This window comes from Suncus etruscus, chromosome 13 (assembly GCF_024139225.1).
Source record: "Suncus etruscus isolate mSunEtr1 chromosome 13, mSunEtr1.pri.cur, whole genome shotgun sequence".
In the NCBI taxonomy this organism is placed as follows: domain Eukaryota; kingdom Metazoa; phylum Chordata; class Mammalia; order Eulipotyphla; family Soricidae; genus Suncus; species Suncus etruscus.
The window spans coordinates 26,508,749-26,531,081 of record NC_064860.1 but is presented as its reverse complement, the minus strand read 5'-3'; the positions used below and the strand labels follow the sequence as shown (position 1 = coordinate 26,531,081).

At 44.5% G+C, this 22,333-nt stretch overlaps 1 protein-coding gene across 1 annotated transcript in view; it reads right to left on the bottom strand.

Moving 5' to 3' along the window:
- Positions 1 to 22,333, bottom strand: part of HEG1 (heart development protein with EGF like domains 1) — a 106,199-nt gene that overhangs the window by 58,090 nt on the left and 25,776 nt on the right. The window contains exon 4 of the mRNA XM_049785532.1: positions 4,985 to 5,269. Coding sequence (XP_049641489.1) covers positions 4,985 to 5,269 — 285 coding nt within the window. The remainder of the gene's footprint in view (positions 1 to 4,984; positions 5,270 to 22,333) is intronic.

Here is a 22,333-nt window from a genome sequence, read left to right as displayed (position 1 = left end):
CTATGCCATGTTCTATACCTGGCATCTCGTATGGTCTTCCAAGCCCCACCAGGAGTGATCTCCGAGTACAAAGCCAGAAATTAACCCTGAGCACTATCAGGTATAGCCCCAAAATGAAAACAAAATATCTTTAGAATCATCAAATCCCTAAACCCCAGACTCCCAGGACCAAGTTTCTGAATTTCACTGAGTCATCTTTCATTAGTGGATAAAGTGACTGAGAGTCCCAAGGGGCAGTATCCACAACCCTGGTTCTTACCTTCTTGCCAGTGCCCCCAGAGTGCCCATCAATATCCCATGGCTGAAAGACTAAAGGGGCTAGAAAAAGTGGACCAGTGCTCTGTGTAGCAGGTTAGCAGGCACTAGCCATGAAAACAGAGCAGTGGGCCAAAGAGGTACCTCAAGAAGCTGAGGCATATGCACACATCAGGGTCCTAGCTCCATCTCTGGCATGGAGTATGATTCGGGGGAGGGGGCCCAACTACATAGGTCTGAGCAGCAAAATGCATGGCAGGAGTGAGCACACAAGTTAAGTCACCTGCAGGTAGAATGTCAGCAGATGTGGCTCCGGGAGCCCCCACACCACAACTTAATTTTCTATTAAAAAATTACAATAGAGAAAGACTTTGCTTTCCACGAAGTATCTGGCCCTTGTGTAGGAAGAACAGGAGGCTGTCGAGTTGGATTCACACACACAGGATGTCAGCAATAGAGCCACTCGGAACATTTGAGAGCAATTTTTTATCTCATGTCAAAAAATAAGGTGACTATAATATCAAATGTATCAATGCTGATCTTCAAATGTCACAGCACTGAATTTTAGTGATAAATATTAAATGCGCCTGACCAGAACCAAAGTATAGCTTCCTTGAAAATGTTCCCGGGGCAGGAGAGATAGCATGGAGGTAAGGCGTTTGCCTTTCATGCAGGAGGTCATTGGTTCGAATCCCGACGCCCCATATGGTCCCCCATGCCTGCCAGGAGCAATTTCTGAGCCTGGAGCCAGAAATAACCCCTGAGCACTGCCGGGTGTGACCCAAAAACCACAAAAAAAAAAAAAAAAAAAAAGAAAATGTTCCCTTTCCAGCATTTCCTCAAACTGGCTAGAAATCACTAAACCACAGAACTTAGGAGCTGGAGAAGCTCAGAACTTCCATCCAATATAAACTGATGTTTAAGAAGAATCTTGAAAAGCAACTCCTAAAAAAAAGAGAAAACATCAATTATATCTGTACCCAGTCAGCAGAAAACTATGTCTCCGCAGGACACAGGCGAGGACTCCAAGTTTCAAAGAGACACCCTAGAAGGGATCTCTGTTTTTGATGACACATACCCAAACACCTAGTTTTGCAAATTACTTGCAAAAGTCCCTGACCTATAAGCACTTGAAACAAAAGAGCAGGGGAAGCTGCTGAGCAATCAGTGGTACATCCACTGGCTCAAACACAAATCTAAATACCCTGGCACCTTAGAGAACCTGAGCACCACCAGGCATAGCTGGTCACCCCTGGCATAGCCAGGCTCAGTCACTGACTCTGCTGGCCTGGGTAGTTGAGGATCACCAAGAACAGCTCCCAGGCTACTTCTCTGCACATTTTTCTAAAACAAAAACAAAACTTCTATAATTAAAATTATAACTAAAACATGGAAATTTCTGAAGCAAATTAATCGCTCTTTCCCAGAAACTTGTTTACCCTTCTCTGCCCTGTTCTCAAGCAGAAACACATAGGGAAACTTAGAATACTGCCTCACAGCCTCACAGCAGAGAGAAAGTGGACCAATGTGTCCATGGCTGATGGTGACAGGATGACTGGACATGTACTGAGCCCTGTTACTATTCAATTATTCCTTATTTGTGGACTATAGGGTCCCTAAGAGAACCTGCTGTATCCTCAAGAGCATCACAGTCTATCCTAGTAGATCACACTAGAAACCTAGCATACATGTAGTATGACACAGAGTCTCAGGGGCTGGATGAAGGCTGAGCAGCAACAAGATTCCTGAGTGAGGATGTTGCCAATGACAAGGAATTGCAGTGGCAAGGCAGTCAACATATCACCACTGCCTTAAGTCATACCACGCCTTGTAAACCTTTATTATTTATTTATTCTTTTAGAAGATGTCTAAAAAAATGCTAGGCTATTGTTTCTATGGAAGAAAATGCTTTTGCAACCATTAAGAGATACAAATCTAACTGCTAACAAATGGCACAGCCACCCCTCCACTCACCTAGAATGCAGCACTTGGTGGATGAATATGAGGAGAGAAGGGAAAAGCATGGTTGATGGACACAAATGACCTCAAAGCAAGTGCTCTCCTGCTGAATCTAACTAATATTTCCCTCTTTAGATTCTTCAAGAAAAAATAACTCATGGGCAGGAGGTGGCTCGATGATAGAGCACTTGCTTTGCATATGTGAAACCCTGCCTTCAATCCCTGACACCAGTATGAGAGAGAGAGAGAGAGAGAGAGAGAGAGAGAGAGAGAGAGAGAGAGAGAGAGAGAGAGAGAGAGAGAGAGAGAGAGTTTACAGAGGAACTTCCACACTGAGATGCATTATGTGAATAAGGCTTACTGTCTGACAGCCTGAATCTCTGTGATACATGTGTATCATTGGGTTTCATGTTCTGGTTGAAGGGATCTTTGAGCATCCCACTGGGAAAAGAGCACTCATGTGGCAAGGGAGGGCAGCCAAAACACAGCTGGTCCCCAGAGGCTACTCTTCAGAACAATGAGATCTCCTTCCCTACCTCTAAGGTAGCAGGGGAGGGCTGCTCCAAGCCAAAGTAGCAGCCACTTGGATAAGGACAATAAAATCTTCTGGGAGCTCCCAGTCCCTGTTCAAGAAATCTTGGGAAGTTCTAATCTCCACATGAAAGGAGGCAGCCCTTCTTTCTGACAAGAAACCTCTGGACAGCAGGTGTAGCCTGACCAGGCTGAAAGCAAAAGGTCACAATCACATTCATACTCGCAGACCTTTCATGTCTGCCTGCTCCATAAGTGAGCTCGGCTCAAATCATTATATAGGGACAGGAGAAAAAAACAGAAAAACTGATCCCCAAATGAGGGGGTACAATTTAAGGCCAATATTGCTATCACTTTGTTTGTTTGTTTGTTTGTGGCCACATCTAATGTGCTCAGGGTTTACTCCTGGCTTTGAGCTCAAGGATCACTCTTAGTAGAGCTCAATGGACCATATGATGTGCTGAGAATTGAACCCAGTTCAGCCACATGCAAGGCAAGTGTCCTACTCACTGTACTATCTATCATTCCAGCTGCACAATCCTTTATCTTTAATTTTTTTGGTGCTGCTGGGGATGGAAACCTAGGGCTTCACATATGCAAAGCATGTGCTATACTGCAGAGCTACATCCCTGCATCCTTGAGCCACTTGCTTTCAGAGCTCCCAAGACTGTGCTGTGTGAGGTAAAATTATCAGAGAAAGAGCACACTGAGGCTATACCGCAGACAGAGGCCACTTTCTGAGCATAACAACTTACCACTCACAGTGCATTACTCAAACCTAATTTTTAATGTCTGGCTGGCCAGCAAGACCAAGTAACATCTAGTGTGGAGTTTCCAAGCTCCTTCATAAATGCATTTGAAATAAGGGTCTTGCAGACTCATTTTAGAACTTAAACCCACTGATAAGGCCTCCTATCACAGGCGCCTAACATCCTGTGGCATCCTTAATGGCTTTATCTTTTGGTTTTCCCTCTGTGAAGAATTTATTTTAGCCCCTCTCTCTCCATCCCTGAGAGGATATATCTCAGCAAAAATCTCGGGCCATATCTCAGCATCTTATATCTGGATTTCTGAGCTGGACTGTGTAGTTCTCTTAATCTCAGACCCCCACCATCCCCACTGACCAGCCCAGATATCTAATACCCGGCTGTTGATTGAATGCTCCCCAAATTCACTTGAATCATGTCAGTGACTGTTGAAAAATCTTTGTGGTTCTATCCACCAAATCCAAACTAGCTGGCTGGCTGGCAAAGCCCTATGATTGGTCCAAAGCCCATCTTGACCACAGTCCTATCCACCGCTACCCCTCTGCGTGCCCTGGCCCCAGGAAGGCCATAGTCTCATCTCTGTAACATCACTTCCATAGCCTGGGCACCCCCTTGCAAGCCAGGAAGCCCTGCCACTCTGTCCAGACATACATAGTTGGACTCTCATTCCAGCTCTGACACTTGGTAGCTGCTTGAACTGTGCACACATAGGATAAGATGAATTTCCCTCTGAGCTTCAGTTTTCCTATATCTAAAATGAGAATCCTGTGGCCTCACTGACTTGCAGTGAAAAACTGAGAGGTACACTGTCATGTAGTAGGTATGGAACGGCTTCTGTTGTTTTCACTTTTTCTGTCAAATCTTGCCCATCTTGCCCAAGTCACTTCATGAAATCCTTTGCTAAAAAGAGCTAAGCAGAGCAAGATGGAATAAGAATGGCCATCCTTTGGATTAAAGAGAGAGTCAAGGGGCACAAAGTATAGAGGCTTTTTCACATGGCCAGTTCAGTCGACCCTGATATGATCCCCTGAGCACAGCCAAGGGTCACTTTTGAACACAAAACTTGAAATGGCCCCTAAGCACCATCAGGTATGGTTCTAGAACCCTCATTCATCCAAAATAAGCACCTTCGAGCCCCATCGACACAAATGCATAGCCACACATCTCACCAGACCAGTGCTCGGTGGCCCTAGCATATGGCACAACCTTCCACCCACCCCCACCCTGAATGTGGTTTACTTGCCATGGGACGTGTTTGCCACAAGATCTCAACTGCTCTGAACTCACTTTAACTAACTAACCATAAGCATATCCTAGAGGGTACCTAAGCCTAAGGTCTGGGTCACTCAGTCCAGGACCCCTGATATGCATTGGTACTCAGTATGTATAAATGAAAAAGCAGTAGAAAGTGGAAACTGTTTTCCAGAACTGAACAAGCTTGAATGAATGGGCCATCAGCACCTCAAACTCACCCCAGGTGCTGCTTTGAGGAGTCAGTGCAGCTGCCCTCTCAGGACCCCAGTGGGAGGGGGGATCATGTGTTCTTCTTGAAGACTCTGCTCTTTCTCCATCATCTGATGTTTCTGTTTTCCCTGTGAAGGCTTCTGGAGCACTGGCCAAAATGAGGCTCTTTCGGAGCGTCTGAATTAACATCTCTTTGGAGGCTGCTGCTGTGACGTTCCCTTGATCCTGACTCAAGGTGAGGTTTGCAGTGTGGGTGCTGGTATGAGTTTCAGGCCAATGGTCTCTTAGTGTAGCTACAAGAAAAAGAAGAAAATGGCTGAGTGAGAAGATACTGGGCTCCCAGAAAGAGAGAAAAAGCACAAGGCATGACTACAGAGCAATGGAGCCTCCCCAGGAAATCCTTTCCCCTTCCTCTCTGCCCCAGGCAATTATTTTGGAAACCCAAAAGAAAAAATTAAGGTGTGACAATCTGCATAGGATTAAATATGCACTAAGCAGAATAAATGGGGAATGGACATGGGGCTCAGGGGGAAAAGCACTTTTAAAACACCAAGGCCAAGAGCCTTCCAAGTGGCAGGTGCTGTGTCCACATGGACAACATTTTTTGTGGGGAAAGCCACACTCAGCATTCAGGGGTTACTTCTGACTCTGTATTCAGAAATTACTCCTGGCAGACTCAGAAGAACATATGAAATGTCTGGGGTTCACCCGGGTCGGCTGTGTGTAACACAAACCTGCTGTGCTCAGGCCCCCGATTTCTTTTAAATACAGCTCCTAATCCTGACACCTTTGCCTGTGGCCAGGAAGAGAGGTGGTACCATTCTGGAAATATATAGGATGGATCTGGAAATATAACTACATTCTTAAAAAATATAAATAAGCGGATTTCAAACTTTCAGCTCCTACAAAATGGCATTACTGGTAGACAGGAGTTTGAAAAATCATTGAGTGGTTTAATTTCCTTGGAATCAGTCCCAAGGAATTTTTCCAAGAATGAAGACAAAGATTAGCAGCTTCACTGTAATCTTAAGACAAAAGTGAGTCTGGGTCTCTAAAGTGGAAGTATGTCTCTCCTTCTTTAAGAAATATTAAGAGGGGCCCGGAGAGATAGCACAGCGGTGTTTGCCTTGCAAGCAGCCGATCCAGGACCAAAGGTGGTTGGTTCAAATCCCGGTGTCCCATATGGTTCCCCGTGCCTGCCAGGAGCTATTTCTGAGCAGACAGCCAGGAGTAACCCCTGAGCAATGCCAGGTGTGACCCAAAAACAAAAAAAAAAGGGGGGGTGGCCAGAAAGATAGTACAGTGGTAGGGCATTTGCCTTGCATGCAGCCGATCTAGGACAAACCTTGGTTCAATTCCCAGTGTCCCATATGGTCCCCCAAGCCAGAAGTGATTTCTGAGCACATAGCCAGGAGTAACCCCTGAACATCACAGGATATGGCCAAAAAAAGAAAGAAAAAAAAAAGGGAAGGAAAAGAAATATGAGGGATTTGGGGAAACAATGTTTTACCTCTTTAGTTTTAGGGGTTCTTTTTATTTATTTTTTTATTTGGGGTGAGGGGGTTGAAGCCACATCTGACTGTACTCAGAGCTGACTCCAGGCTCTGTGTTCAGAGATCACTCCTAGTGGGCTCAGGGGACCAAAGGTAGTACCAGGGATAAAGCCGGGACAAGCAGTTTGTTTGGCCCAAACTCACTGACCCAAAGGATTCTATAGGACAAAGAACCAGAAGACAGATAAAGCTGATTCTTGAAGTATACTGTCTCCAAGGATGCGTGACTCAGACTGAGGAAGACAGAAATGCACATTATAAATAAAATGGAAAGGCAGACAGTATGCTGAATGAAATCATTTTAGAAAATTTTTCTGCATGCATTGCTGAGCTGGCAATTAAGTAAAAAAAAAAAAACCAAATTTTCTGTGGCCAAAATGAACCCAGGGCTAGAATGCAGAGATGAGTAAATTCCAAAGGAGGTATGAAAGACAGGGATCAGGGTACTGGCTCAACATCAGTGACCTTGAACTTGGGTTTCCAAGGCATGGGACTGAAGAAAGAGGAGGCAACATTCCCAGGTCAGAGAGAGTAGATAAGGCTGAGTCAGGATGGCTGGCAACCAGGGTGTAATGAGATGTAACCAGCAGCAAAATCCTCCCAGGCAGGAGGTACAGGCAAATGTGACACTTCAACCAGGTTTTAAGGTGAAATCTCAGCAACCATAAAGTTAACTTTTAAGAGAGTATTCAGCACAAATTATCTGTGTCGCCTAAATCACAAACTGAGAATCTATTTAAAAGTAGTCCTCAATGCTGAGACTGTGCTGATAGCCACCAGATTATACTTTTGTTTGGTTTAGTTTTGGAGCTACACACAACTGTGCTCAGGACTTACTTCTGGCTCTGCACTCAGGGATCACTCCTGGTGGGGGGGTCACAGGTGATCATATGGAATATTGGGATACCAGATCAAACCAGGGTTGGTCTCTCCCAAGGCAAGTGTCCTACCTGCTGTACTATTGTTCCAGTTAAAAATTATACATTTGTTTATTGGTTTTGTTTAGGGGCCATATATGGTGATGTTCGGGGGGTACTCCTAGCTTTGTACTCAGGAATTATTCTTGGCACACCAGGAATTATACAGGATACAGGAGATTGAAAACAGGACCATCACATGCGAGGCAAATTCCCTACCTACTGTATTGTCTCTTTTAGTCCCAGATTCTACATTTTTAAAGATACATTCTATGATATAAATTATATCACATATACTATTAATCATGGGGATTAAAGATGATCCCAATACACAGGAAAAAATTATTCTAATAAAACACAACCATAAAATGTTTTCTGCATGAACAAGCTTAATTTCAACCTAATTTCATTATTCACTAATAATAATCTTAGAAATAAAAGATCACGGGGCCGGAGAGATAGCATGGAGGTAAAGCGTTTGCCTTTCATGCAGGAGGTCATCGGTTCGAATCCCGGCGTCCCATATGGTCCCCCGTGCCTGCCAGGAGCAATTTCTGAGCCTGGAGCCAGGAATAACCCCTGAGCACTGCCGGGTGTGACCCAAAAATCACAAAAAAAAAAAAAAAAAAGAAATAAAAGATCACAATCAAAAAATAACTAAGCAAATATCTAAAGAGAAAGAGTATTCATGAGCAAAAATCAGCAAACTAGATAAGCACGAACTTCTAATACTGAAATTATCAAAGAATATCAGGATATAAAGCTACATGAAATAGACCAAATGGAAACAAGAGAAAAATGAGACTATAAATAATGGACAAGATATAAAGGATATCTAAATGGAAATTAAAAATATACATTTGAACTTAGGAATAGAAGATTAGCCATGATAGAGAATTAAGAATCAAAAGATAAAAAAAAAAAAAGAATCAAAAGATAGTCGCTAAAAAAAAAAAAAAGACACGAAGTAAAAAGAAAGTATGAAAAAGAGGTGAGGAGAAAAGGAAGATAAAGACTGTCTAACACATATTCTATGTGCATTTGTAAGAAAAGGAAGGAGGAAAGGGACCACTCAAAAAAATGTGTGAGATTTTCCAGGATTTGATAAAAAAAAATTAATCTTCAGACTAGGAAGCATAGAAAATTGTTAGGAGGCTAAGTTTTATATGTGTGAGTATCCATTTATATTTATACACCCTTTTCAGTGAAACTGCAGAAAATCACAGACAAAAACTGGATCTTAAAAACAACCAGAGGGGGAAATCAGCCACAAAAGATGCCAATTAGAGTAGCAGCCAATTTCCCAAAAGCAACAGTAGAAGCTAAGACAGTGGATATGTCCAGTATGCTGAGACAGAAAGAAATGGAATTATATACTCAGTAAGGGAAAAAATAAAAAGACCTTTCAAAAACATCTTGAGACCGTTTATTTTTTTTTTTTTCAAAATAGAAGTCGATTGGGGCCTGGGATGTAGCTCAGCAGTAGAGCAATTACCTTTAATGTATGAAACCCACATTTCAAGCCCTAGAACTGGAGAAAAAAAATTTTACATCAAAATTTGAGTTTATCTCTCATATTCTCCAAAGGAAATTACAGAGCAAAACAATCCTAGATAATTTGAGAACAAATAATTAACAATAATGATGGTTAAATAAATGTATAAATGTAAAATAATGATATATAAGTAATAAAACTTTTTGATTTGTGGGCTTTAAAAAATCCTAGTAAGAAGGGTTGGTTTTGGTTTTCTGTTTTGGGCCACACCTCGCAAGGTATGGGGTTACTCTTGGCTTTGCTCTCAGATATTACTACTGACAGTGATGGGAAATCATATGAGATGCTGGAAATCTAACTGGGGTAGGGGGTTTATGTGCAAGGCAAGTGTCCAACTCAGGCCCCAATCCTAGTAAGCCTAAAGGGATGACCTGAATTATTATATAAGAGAAACATAATTCTGTATAATGTCAAAAGTTCACTTAAATTCTGACCCCAAAAGAACAGAAACAGAGTGTATCACATCCAATCTGGTAGAGCTTGAAATGCTGTAAAATCTTGGGGCTGGCGAGGTGGCGCTAGAAGTAAGGTATCTGCCTGGCAAGCGCTAGCCAAGGAAGGGCCACGGTTCAATCCCCCGGCGTCCCACATGGTCCCCCCAAGCCAGGGGCAATTTCTGAACACTTAGCCAGGAGTAATCCCTGAGCATCAAACAGGTATGGCCCAAAAAATCAAAAAAGAAAAAAAAAATCTTCTGACAGAAATCAATGAGTACTATCTAAAAATTCAATAAATGGCAAAATGAGCATGTTATTCAAAGACATGGACATAATTACTAGAGGAATCAATTAAGGAACCTGAATGTTGTTCTGAAAAGCAGAAAATAATGGTATGAGTGGTCAGGTTTTTTATAATAGCTTTATAATACTTAAAATTTAAACTGTATATATTTGATTAAAATTCATATTAAACTTAAAATAATTGATTAACAAATAGGTAAAAGGCTGCAGTGCAACCCATTTACCATCCTTAATACAGAGAATCTGTCAATCTTTTTAATTTTTAATAAGTAAACAAGTTAACTATTAATAGTTATTAATAATTATGAATAATAATAATAATTAACATGTTGATGGAAGTAAATGAAATACAGATCCAAAATATAAAAGTTCTTAACCATATAGATCTAGGGACAGTTGAGGCAGGCACTGGCACCCAACCTTGTCTAGAAGGCCTTTTGGGCCAAAATCAGAGATGAGGATCAGGCTGGCAGTGTGGTTAGAGGGAGAACACCTCTGGCATGACAACGTGTAAGATCACTGGTCTAAGGTCCCCACTGCAGCAGTTTTTGTTTTGGAGGTCCCACCGGGAACTGCTCTGGGAAAAATTCAGTGCTGGGGCTCGAACCCAAGTTTCCTAATTGCAAAGCATGTACTCTAACCTGTTGTGCACTCACTCCAGTCCTAACCACCACACCCTGTTTTAACTAAGGACTTCTCTACTTCTTTTATTCCCTATGAAAAATTTCTCACAAGTGTTTCCTCACATGGTGAGCAAGCCATGTGAGAGAAGGAGCATAGCACCAAAATAGCCCCCCATCATCTGACTGGGAAACTCTAAGGGTTTTACCACTCCTGGTAATGTTGGGGAAAGGCAGGACTCTGATGCTCAAGTCCCCACAGAAGCTCTGGGGTGGTTGTTGTGGCCTGAGTCTTAGTTCATGTGTATAAAGCCTGAGTAGGAGAATAATTCTGAGTAAGGTAGGACCGTCACAGACAAGAAAGGGTATCAAGAAGCCTGCTCTTACCCTGGGTAGAAAAAGTGGTTCCTGAGAAGGGTTGTCTTCACCCCTGGAGCCTGGGCCAGAAGCTGGGAAACCTACAGCCACTCAGGCACAGCTCTGTCTGCCCACCTCACCCCACACCCACACAGAGAGCCAGAGAGGATGATCACTTCCACCTACAAACATACATTCAAATCACACCACAGCTGCATGGAGGTCTCTCACCAACCACCCACGTCCAGTCCATCCGAATATCTCCTTAACTGGGAAGACCATCCTGCCTCTTTGGCTCAGCCCAGGTCAGGTGTCATTTTTCTTTGCTCTGTGAAGTAAGCTCAGCCCATTAACAAGTTTTATTGTTCTGCCTGCATCCCTCCCACCAGCACACACAAGTTGACAATTTCCATTTCAGTCCTGTCTTAATGTTCCCAAATATCTGTTTGTTCACCCACAGCATGAGGGAGGCCAGACAGCCCAGCAGGGAGAGGATTTCCCAATTAGCAGCTGCTCCACAGTCACGCCTCCACCCCTCAACACACACACACACACACACACACACACACACACACACACTCACACACACACAAAATGTTGCTGAGCAGTGGGGGAAATGGGCGTAGACAGTGACTGCCACATCATACAAAGAGGCAATTTCCTCCCTGAGGGTCTAGTCCACCTACTTCACCATCCACTAAAACTAAGACCTGCTGCCAACTGTGGGGTGAAGAGGGAGTCCTTTATTTCTCTCCATTGGGATTCACCCCCAGGCTTTCACAGGTGGCACCTTATTTCATATGATTGAGTCAGGCCGAGCAAGTACTGCCTGTCCAAGACAAATTGAGAAGAAATATTGTTTAAGGTCATCAGCTCCAGAGCAGAGTCAAAGCATCTGGCCCCAGGTCTCACTCCTACATATTCTAGCTCATTCAGTGACATGGGGTGGCTTCAGGGGATGAAATGTGAGCAGCCCCTCCCAACACACACACACACACACACACACACACTTCCCACCCTGCTTCCCCAAGGGGCACAAGAAGGCACTGCTCCGCACAGGGCTTTAGAACCAGCCACTGTGAACAGCAGACCATCCCTTAGAGCAGGGGTGACGAACCAGTTCAACACAAAGCGCCAAAATTTTAAACTGTGAGAGTCAGAGAGCCACACCACGCAATGACCTGCCAAAACAAACACTCACACAAAAGCATATAACTATAACAATAAACACATATTGCATTTTTGCCATTTTGAGTGAGGGTAAAAATCCTGCAGTGATGATGAGGGTGTGCTGCGTCCTCCACACTAACCAATATGTGCCACACGAGTCGCCCGGCTGGCAGGCCCGTGCAGTTGTTTCCCAGGGATGGGAGCCGGGAGGCCACAGCCTGGGCCGGGACTGCGCTCTCGGAGATCTCTCCTCAGAGGTCCCTCCCTCCTCAGAAGCAGCAGAACAAAAGCCAAACTTGGCAAAGAGCCACAGTCTACAAAATAATGAGAAGAGGCAAAGAGCCGCATTCGTTTTGGCCGGGAGCCGCATGTGGCTCGAGAGAGCCGTGTGTTCGCCACCCCTGCCTTAGAGCTTGCAGACAGAGCAAGAGGACTGTCTGGATCTGCATTCACACTAAGATGACTTTCACAGATCATGGAACAGAGAATCACAAAGAGAGGGCCCTGCCAGGATGGAGGAGTGGGAGGGACAAGAAATGCCTGTTTTGACAACCTGAAGTCTGGAACCATGTTGTCACTTTCAAGTTGGAATTAAAGTACAGGCAGGCAGTTAAGTAGCAGAGGATGGAGGTGAGGAGGGATTGGAAATGGCAGAAGAAGGGAGAGGAAGATCAGGATGGAGGAAAAAGTCAGAAACCCTGGACTGGAGGGCCGGAGAGATAGCATGGAGGTAGAGTGTTTGCTTTGCATGCAGAAGGACGGTGGTTTGAATCCCAGCATCGCATATGGTCCCCCGAGCCTGCCAGGAGCGATTTCTAAGCAGAAAACTAGGAGTAACCCCTGAGCGCCACTGCCGCCGAGTGTGACCCAAAAACCAAAAAAGAAAAAGAAAAAGAAAGCCTGGACTGGGAAGGAGCAGAAGGGCAGTGAAGGAGACACGGGTGGTATGAAAATGATAGAATGAAATTCGGGAAGGCTGAAAAGTGGCTGGGAAAGGCCATATGACTCAGATGTGAGGGCAGAGACCCATTTGTCAGAAACATCTGGAAGACAGGAGCTGTACATCACAGCACTAGGGGTTGATACCCACAGGGAGAGACTCTAAAATAATATGACACTCCTCCTGGGAGGCCAGAGCAATAGCACAGTGATAGGGTATTTGCCTTGCATGTGGCGGATCCAGGACTGACCTGGGTTCAATCCCCAGCGTCCCATATGGTCTCCTGAGCCAGGAGCAATTTCTGAGCGCATAGCCAGAAGTAACTCCTGAGATCACCAGGTATGGCCCAAAAACAAAACAAAAAGAAGAATTCTCCTCCTGAAAGCTACAAGCAAGGCACCCCTCCATTAACAACAGTGCAAACCACAGAGTTAAAAAGGAAAGAGGGAGAGGAGATAGAGAGTGAGCAGAAGCAATGTGTCTGCTCTTGAGCAAGGTAAGGGGGAAAGGAGGAGAGAATGAGAGATATCAGTGATGGTTTGACTTAAACTCAACAATGAACAAATTTGTAAACACAGTACTTAAATAAAGCAATTAACAATTAAAAAATTTTTTTTCCTTCCTGCTTTCCCAGAATCTTCAACTTGGGAGGTCTTGCTAGGGGCAGGTAAGGCAGAAGCTTGCCATGACACTGCTACACACAGCAGTAAAGATTCACAGGCAATGCAGCCTGTGGTGTGGCTGGGCTTGGGCTGGTGTGCTCGGGGGCCAGTTGTTTCTGAGCCATGCACATGTGTGTGCTCTCCCACTTAAGTTGTCTCCTACACCCATCTGTATGAGTTTTAGTTTTCCTTAAGGTTCCACTGCTCACACAGGGAGGAAAGGGAGAAGAGAGACTTGTTATTTAAAATGCCATACTTTCCCCTCCATTTGGGAAAATCAGTAGCTCAGAGGCTTCTCCCACCTCTGTGCTAGGTAGTCGCTTCTAGCCATGTTCAAGGGACCAAGCAGCGTTGGGAATCAAGATGGAGTCTGCCATATGCAAAGCATACATCTCAATCAGTGGGACTCTCTCTACCATTTTCCTGCTCCTTTTGTTTTGTTTTGTTTTGTTTTTTTGAACCACACCCAGTAGTGCTCTGGGAATACTCCTGGCAGGCTGGGAGGACCATATGGGATGGAGGAATTCAAACCACCATCCTTCTGTGTGCAAGGCAAATGCCCTACCTCCATGTTATCTCTCTGGCCCCATCTTGCTCCATTTTTTTTTATATTTTATTTAAACACCTTGATTACAAACATGATAGTGGTTGGGTTTCTGTCATGTAAAGAACACCCCCCATCACCAGTGCAGGATTCCCATCACCAATGTCCCAATTCTCCCTCCTCCTCACCCCACCCCTGCCTGTACTCTACACAGGCTTTCTATTTCCCTCATACATTCTCATTGTTAGGATAGTTCTCAATGTAGTTATTTCTCTAACTTAGCTCATCACTCTTTGTGGTGCTTGCTCCATTTTTAATAAACCCTTTTGCTATGATGAAGGTAAGAGGAGGGCACTGTTTGAATGGACTTTGGGGAGAATTTAAGAATGCCACTATTCTTAGAGATCAAAGTATGAAATTCCACATATTTGCAAAGCTCTTTTTAAGGAACCATTTAAGGAATCATGCTGTTAGATGCTAAACTGGAGTAGCAGCAGGACAGGGATTCATACTCATTTACAAAAAAAAGAGGACTGAGGCTCAGGATGCCATCTTTTATGCAGTCAGGCAAAAGATAAGAAGCAGAGCAGAGATTAAAGCCCAACTTATTCCTTCTTGTGCCTTCCTAACTTAACCATACCCAAATGAAAACCAATGGGAAAAGAGGAGAGAAATCATGCAGCTCTTTCCAGACTAACAGATGCTGTGAAGCTTGCTTCAAGAGCTAATACCCAAAGATAGAAAACAGTGTCATTGTCTTTGGTGCCTCTATAAAGGGGCCACCACTCTGAAGGTCATAATAAGCAACTAGACGTATCCTATGCTCACAGCACTGAGATCCAGGTTACAAATCTATAACAGAGACAGTGAGCAACAGGTATAAATTGAAAAAAAAAAAGGTTTTTTTGCTTTAATACTCATGAGAATGGTTATTGTCAATAAAGCTGGAAAAAGAAGTATGGATGAAGAGAACTGATAGGAAAGTAAAATGGGGCCATGAGTGAGGAAAGCAATTGGTGGTTCCTCAAAAATGGATTCAGAATAAAGTGACCAGGTAGTTCTACTGGAAATACATACACTGAAGAACTGAAAGCTGGGAATTTGGATTCCTCTATTCACAGTGGCAGCACAATAGCCAAAAGGAGGAAGAAACCCAAGTGCCCACCGGATAAATGGATAAACAACCTGTGGCAGGCACACACAACAATGGAATATTATTCAGCCTTAAAGGAAGGAAATCTTGGAACGTTTTACAATGCTGGTGAACCTTCAAAACTGTAGGTGATATAAGCTATACAAAATGTATCTGATTCCTCTTCAGTGAGGAACATAGAATGGGCAAAGTCACAGAGCTAGAAAGTAGAAAAAAGATTAGCAGGGGCTGGGGAAGAGTTATTATTAGTAGTGAATTTCTACTTGAGATAAACCAAAAGTTCTAGAAATGAATGATAGTGATGGTTGTACAAATTCTGAAAGTATTTGATGCGTCCACTTAAAAATGACTGAGTTGGGGCATTTTCCTTTCATGTGGCCAGCCCAAGTTCGATCCCCAACATCTCACATGTCCTCCGAGCCTGCCAGGAGTAATTTTTGTGCTCAGAGCCAGGAGTAACCCGAGTGGCACCAGGTGTGGCCCAAAAACAAAAAAAGAAAATAAAAAGAAAAAAAGACTGTCATTTTATTTATATGTATATTTATTTATATGTATATATATATTATATAAAAGAGCACAATGTTTTTAAATATATATGAATATATTTACTAAATATAAACCCCACTCCTTAACATCATTGAGAAACCACCAGGGCACAGTGGGGTGATGAAGCAGGCCTGGGGTTTGGGATTGTTTTGTTTTGTTTTGTTTTGTTTTGTTTTGTTGGGCCACACCCGATGATGCTCTTGGCTCTGTGCTCAGAAATCGCTCCTGGCTTGGGGGGGACCATACGGGATGCCAGGGAATTGAACCATGGCCCATCCTAGGCTAGCGTGCACAAAAACAGATGCCTCCCCGCTTTGCACCACTGCTCCGGCCCCAGGCCTCGGGTTTGGAATGCCCTGGGCTGATGACGGAATCCCATTCATCCTCCCTGTGGTACCCCACCCACCCCAGATAACAGGCCTTCCAGCAGACAGCTGTCTCTGGCTGCCTTCACCCGGATTCCTCCAAATTAGGGGGATTTCAGGCCGGATGACCAGTAGTGGGCTATTTTAGGGCAGGCAGGAACCTAGGGGTGGGGAGAGGCAAGCAGCAAAGTGCCCAGAAAGACAGCCAACCCCTGGCTGGGTCACTGGGCTGTGTTTTGAAGCTCTGCTGCGGATGTAATGATTCTGGGTGGAGGACATTTGGGAACCAAATGAGAGTGTGAACAAAGGCCTTGGCCCTCAAACTGGCCTTTCCAGGCTCTCAGGGAGTTTTCTTTCCTTCCGGGTTCTTACCCTGAGAGAGCACAGCCTCAGACAGGCCATGGCCTGGGGAAAAGCTGCTTCAGAATCAGAGGGCCAGGCTTGAAAAAGGTTCTAATGGAAAGCCAATCCCCCCTTTCCGCCCCATTGCACCCTGCTCCCTGCGAGGGCAGGTGGGCTTCAGCAGTGAAGTGGATGCAGGGGACTCCAGCAGTGCTGTGTTTGTGGTCAGGCTTCCAAAAATTCACAATATTGGCCCTTTAGGTGGTCTCAGGATGCTGGGGGTGTGAGGTCAGTCAACCAGGGAGGAGTGAAAGATGAATGACCTCAATGTGACCTCAAACTCTTGGCTTTAAAATAGGCTTAAAAAATTTTTTTAAAAAAGTCTTGAGACAAAGGTCTACAGTCAAAAGTCAGAAGATTCCCAGCCATTGTGGGAAGTGACCAAAACAGCTTTCTGCAAGAGATGCCTACTTTGTTTGGGGGTGGGGGGGGAGCATTTACCTGGCTACATCCATCTTCTTAGCCATTCTCATCTTTTGGAAAATAAAGACCAAAGGTGCTGAAGAGAAGGCAAAGAGCAGTTTGAATAGAGTCTGAAAGGGCCTTGCCTGTGGAGATGAAGTGGAAGTGGCATATGGGGTGTACAACAGAGTTGTGGGGCTGCCTCATCACCTAATATTCACTCACACCCCAGGAGGAAGCCTGGTTGCAGGGCTCCACCAAAGGAGGCCTGCCAGGTTAGTGAAACAATAAAAAGGCAAGGAAAAACATCCTGGTTCCGAGGAGGAAGAGGGGAGGGGGCCGGGGTGGATGCGGCAGGAAGAGGGGGGCTGCCCAGGGGCGCAGGGCCAGCATCCAGGCTTCACCCTAGGCAGGCCCTGGCAGCTGACTTTGATAAAGCTGTTTCTTCCACAAAGCTATGCGGAGGGGCCAGATTCCACAAAGTTAGAGAATTCTACTTGGAGGTGTGGGACGATAGGGCCCCTGCTGGGAATTGGGGGAGTTGGGAGTGTGAATGGACAAGGGCAGCATATGTCCTTAATGCTGGGGAACCCAACCAGGTAGAGGGCCCACCACGTGGTACAGTAAAGTAGACATATAGTCTAAATAAAGGGACATATAATGTTTATTAGGAGGTTTTTAAGATACTGACATGCTTTTCAAATATAATCAGACTTTTAAAAGATAGTCATATGCCAATATGAGATAGACTAGAGGAGCCAGAGAGACAGTATGACAGGTAAATTGCTTGCCTGGCATGCAGTCAGCCCAGTTTGACCCCAGAACCACCTATGATCTCCAAAACACCCACAGGAGTGAACCCAGAGAGGGAAGCCAGAAAGGGTGGGCTTCCAGGCCTTACCTCTCTTTAGTCCAAACTAATTTCCTGGCTCAAATGGGGATTTTATCTTGACAGCTGATGGAGTCCAGTATCCGAAAGGAATTACCTTATATCAATCCAATTCAGAAAAAGGAAGGAAATGTTGGACAGAAGGGATCAATGAGTGACAAACACGTCACTGATGTGGCTAAGAAAGGGCGGGGGGAGGCAAAGGTGGTTAAGGTTCTGAACATGTAAGAGGAGCAGGAGACACTTCACAAGCATGGAAAGTCAGGAATGGGTAGTGGAACAATGAACATTCACATGTCTGTTATCTGCTGTGTCAAAAGGTGGAGCCTTTTGATGGGCTGGAGAAATATTACAGGGGTAAGGCTCTTGCTTTGCAAGGATAAAGGAGAGGAAAAGGGAGGGGCAGTAGAGGAGAGGGATCCTGGAGGATCAAAGCCAGGAATATGGGAGCACCCCTAAAAATGTCCAAGGATGTGGCCAGGTGTGTAGCCACTGCCGAATACCTGTGTGAGCAGCAATACCAATGCATGAGCACCACTAGTGTGTAGAATGAGTTCCACTCAGTGTGCTAGCTTCATCACCCAATGTGGCAAGCACCACCATTCATCAAGTGAGTAACACCACCCAATGTGTAAGTACCACCACCAAGTTTGGGTATGTTCCCCAACCACCAAAAGAAGAAAAATTGGTAAAGGAAATGGTGTAGGGAGAGGAGTGATGTGTGAAACCAATGTAAAATGTCTAAATGATCAATGAAGACACAGAACCAAGGTAGTTTGGAGACTGGCCCTCTTGGAGAAAATAGGCTTTATCTTTCCCTAATCTTTGTTCTTGTTCTTCCTACTAGAATGCCCCATCCCTTCTCCTGGCCTTCTGGCAAAAACCTGTCATATTCCTCACAGAGGCATTCCAGCTCAGAAGCAACCACTTCCCCCAAAACAATGTTCTCCCTGCTGCCAACTATTATTTTATCTTTTCAACTACTGTTCTTTCTTATTACACAATTCTAACTCAACTGATCATTTCTATGTCCCTTAGGAGACATTGCGGCTCAGGGTGGAGGCTCAATGAATGTTCTTTGGATGAGGTTGAAGGTAGGTCAAGGGCATAGCTATGATGAACATCCCCACATGATGGGAGCAAAAAGAGATGGCATCAACTATGGCAAGCAGAGCACGAAAAGAGATGGTGGGCTGAGTAGTAGGCCCTGGGGATTTTCTAGAATGTTCTCCATCTCTCTACCTGCTCTTCAACTTTCAACTCATTCTCTCTCAGCTAACTTCTTATTGAAACACCACCTCACTTAGAGTAACATTGATGCCTGGTGTGTGCTAAGAAGCATGAATGGGGAGCCGGGCGGTGGCGCTAAAGGTAAGGTGCCTGCCTTGCCTGCACTAGCCTTGGATGGACCTCGGTTCGATCCCCCGGTGTCCCATATGGTCCCCCAAGCCAGGAGCAACTTCTGAGCACATAGCCAGGAGTAACCCCTGAGCGTTACCGGGTGTGGCCCAAAAACCAAAAACCAAAAAAAAAAAAAAAAAGAAGCATGAATGGACCAACATTCATACAGATGGGCAAGTTCACAAAACTTCACATAAATGAACTCATCTCACCAGAAAATAGCTGGTGCGCTCACCATTTTACAGCTCAGGAGACACTTATGGGTGAAATGCCTTACAACATTGCATTACAATTCAAATGACTTGCTATACTTTCATTTAAAAGTACTTTGTGGCCATGATTAAACTTAGTTCACTTAAGAATTTTGTTAAGAAAGTCAAATGAGCATTATTTATTCTTGCTTTTAACAGGAAGAAGGTAAGCCCCAGAGACGTTGGGCATCTAGCTGATGACACACAACCCATAGCAAAGGGTTGTGACCAAGTCTTCTGGCAGTCAGAACTCGTCAACTACCACTTACATCTTCCTTCCCTATCTGTGCCAGCTGCTAAAGATAGAAGCACTCCATTACCACCAGGTACATGAGCTATAAATAACTCCCAACAGACCTCAAGGATTCACCTACTCAGTGAGTGTGATCTTGCTCAGAGAGGCCCATGAAGGCCTCTCTTATTCCCAATGACACTGGTTCTGCTCCAGATATTTTCCACAACTCTCACTTTCAAGAAAACAGAACATTCTTTTGCATTCCCTAAATAATGAAAAAATTTTATCCCTTGATGATGGATTTGAATTGTTGTGGAAAATGCAAAGCCTGAACCTTGAGATGGAGATAAGCCACCCCACTTAGGTTCAGGAGAAGGAAATTTAAATGTGATCAAACCCTAGTAAGGAGCTTGAAGCAAGTACCCTGGCTCTAAAGCTGATTTCCATTCATTTCCCATATACTTGAGGTATGTGTAATACTACTGAAGGCTATAAGCTGACCTCTCAGAGCACATATAAAGGCTTATTATTTGGCAATCACCTGGTGTTCTCAGGGACCTTCCTTGCTTCTTTATTCAGTCTCCTGCAAGTACAAACTTTGGCTACTGCCTTCCCATTTTCAGAATTTAAAGTTCATTCCTTTCTCTGAAGCTAAGACTGGAGAGAGATCAAGGAATACCAATACCACAAGGTGATATTGGCAGGGGCCCAAATTAGGGGCAACAAGTAATAGAGATCCATGGAAGGTGGGCTTGAATCCACAGCATTCAGAACTTGTCCCTTATGTGGCAAGCCTGGAGCTGAAAGCAGGACTATTACTACCTGCTTCTCATCACCTGTCTTATCCTCTGGTCTTCAGCTCCAAACTGGCAAAGACCATGGGTGGAAACCTATGGAGTTTATTAAATGCATCTCCCTGCCACAGGAGGTGCTATTGTATTCAGGGTCTCTTACAAAGTCAGAGTCATCTCACATGGCCCCCCCACAACCCAACACTGGGAACACACAAAGCCTGCCATTCACACCATCTAAATCATGAACATTCCCTAAATAATATGACAGGACAGGAATGTCCAAACAGGACCTCACAGCTCTGAAACCAAAATATAAAGTATGAGGGATTTACTGATTTAGAATAGCTATAGTCTTAGCAACTTGTCTTGCTGCCCACCAATAAGATCTCAGAACAGTAGCCATCAAGCCCATGAAGGCCATGGCTATGGTGCTCCTTGGGCCAAGAGGGCACCAGGAGTAAAATCAGGTTAACCCTGGAGCCTCTGAGCTCAGGAAACGGGGATAGAGGGAGCCCCAGGTATACACTTAGTGCCTCCCCAGGCCCTCCTCAGCACCTCACTCAGGCTTACACACACACAGGCTCCAGAAGAAGAAGCCAATAAACTAAGTCTTCTCATGCTTTGTACCAGAATGAGGGGAATCTGGAGTATCACAGGATAAAGATGGGTCCCCTCAGAAATGGAACTTTTCCAAGCCGTCACTTAAAGATAAAGGAAAGCCCAGAAGAGTGGCATAGTTTGGCCAAAGTTAGTTACACCCTACCAAAGTGGCATAGCCAAGACCTGAGCTCAGGAGCAGTGCTAACCTCCAGCCATTCCCCAACTGCAGATTGAACTATAGCTAGGATGGTTGTGAAATTGCTTTGCTGATTTACAGAATCTTCCAGACTCCATGAGCCTCAGCTTGTTCTATCTCCTATTGAGAAGCAGCTGGATTGCAAGATCTTCTTAGATGATCTCAGGCATAAACAAAATAATGGAAAGTTTCTGAACTCTAGTGAAATTCACTAGTGGGGGGGGGTAAGAGGAGACACACACTGAAGTTGGGGGAACAAGAGGGGGAGTGAGGACAGGGACTAATGAGAGTAGTTAAAGTTCAAGAATAGCAAAAGCCCTAAAACAAAATAGAGACCAGTTAGCCTTTTTGTTATTTAAGGGAGACAGATGTGAAGGCTCCTTGTTATGCTGAGAATCCTGGACTTCTGAAATACAAAGAGGATGCTCAAGAAATATGTGTTCTTCAGACCCAACATAGAAATATAATCCCTGCCAGGTGGCCACAATGTAAAGGTTCTATTTCAGCCTTTGATTGACTCTCACTTATAAATTTATGGCACCGGCCCACCCCTGTTGCATTCTCCTGCCCATCCAAATCACACACTCCAGCACCTTCAGAAATAAGCATCTTCCATCAACCACTTTGCCAAAAAAACAACCCGCTTGCCTACAGAGAAGTTATTGCCATGGGCATGACCATGACAAAAGTGCTGCTGGTAGGTAGGAACCACCTCCAGCAGCAGCACCCCCTCTTATCCCTCCCCAACACACATAGCATAAGCTTCCTGCTGGTCTTTAAAGTCAGTCTCAGTGGGCCTCACACAAAAGGATGAGGTGGAGTTACAGAAGTTTCCGGAAATTTGATTGACCCTTCCCAACACACACACACACACACACACACACACACACACACACCCTATAAAACACACATGCCATTAAAAATTATCTGAGTAAAAGTAAAAGGTAAAAGAGGGGCCAGAGAAATAGCATGGAGGTAAGGCATTTGCCTTTCATGCAGAAGGATGGTGATTCGAATCCCAGCATTCCATATGGTCCCCTGTGCCTACCAGAGGCGATTTCTGAG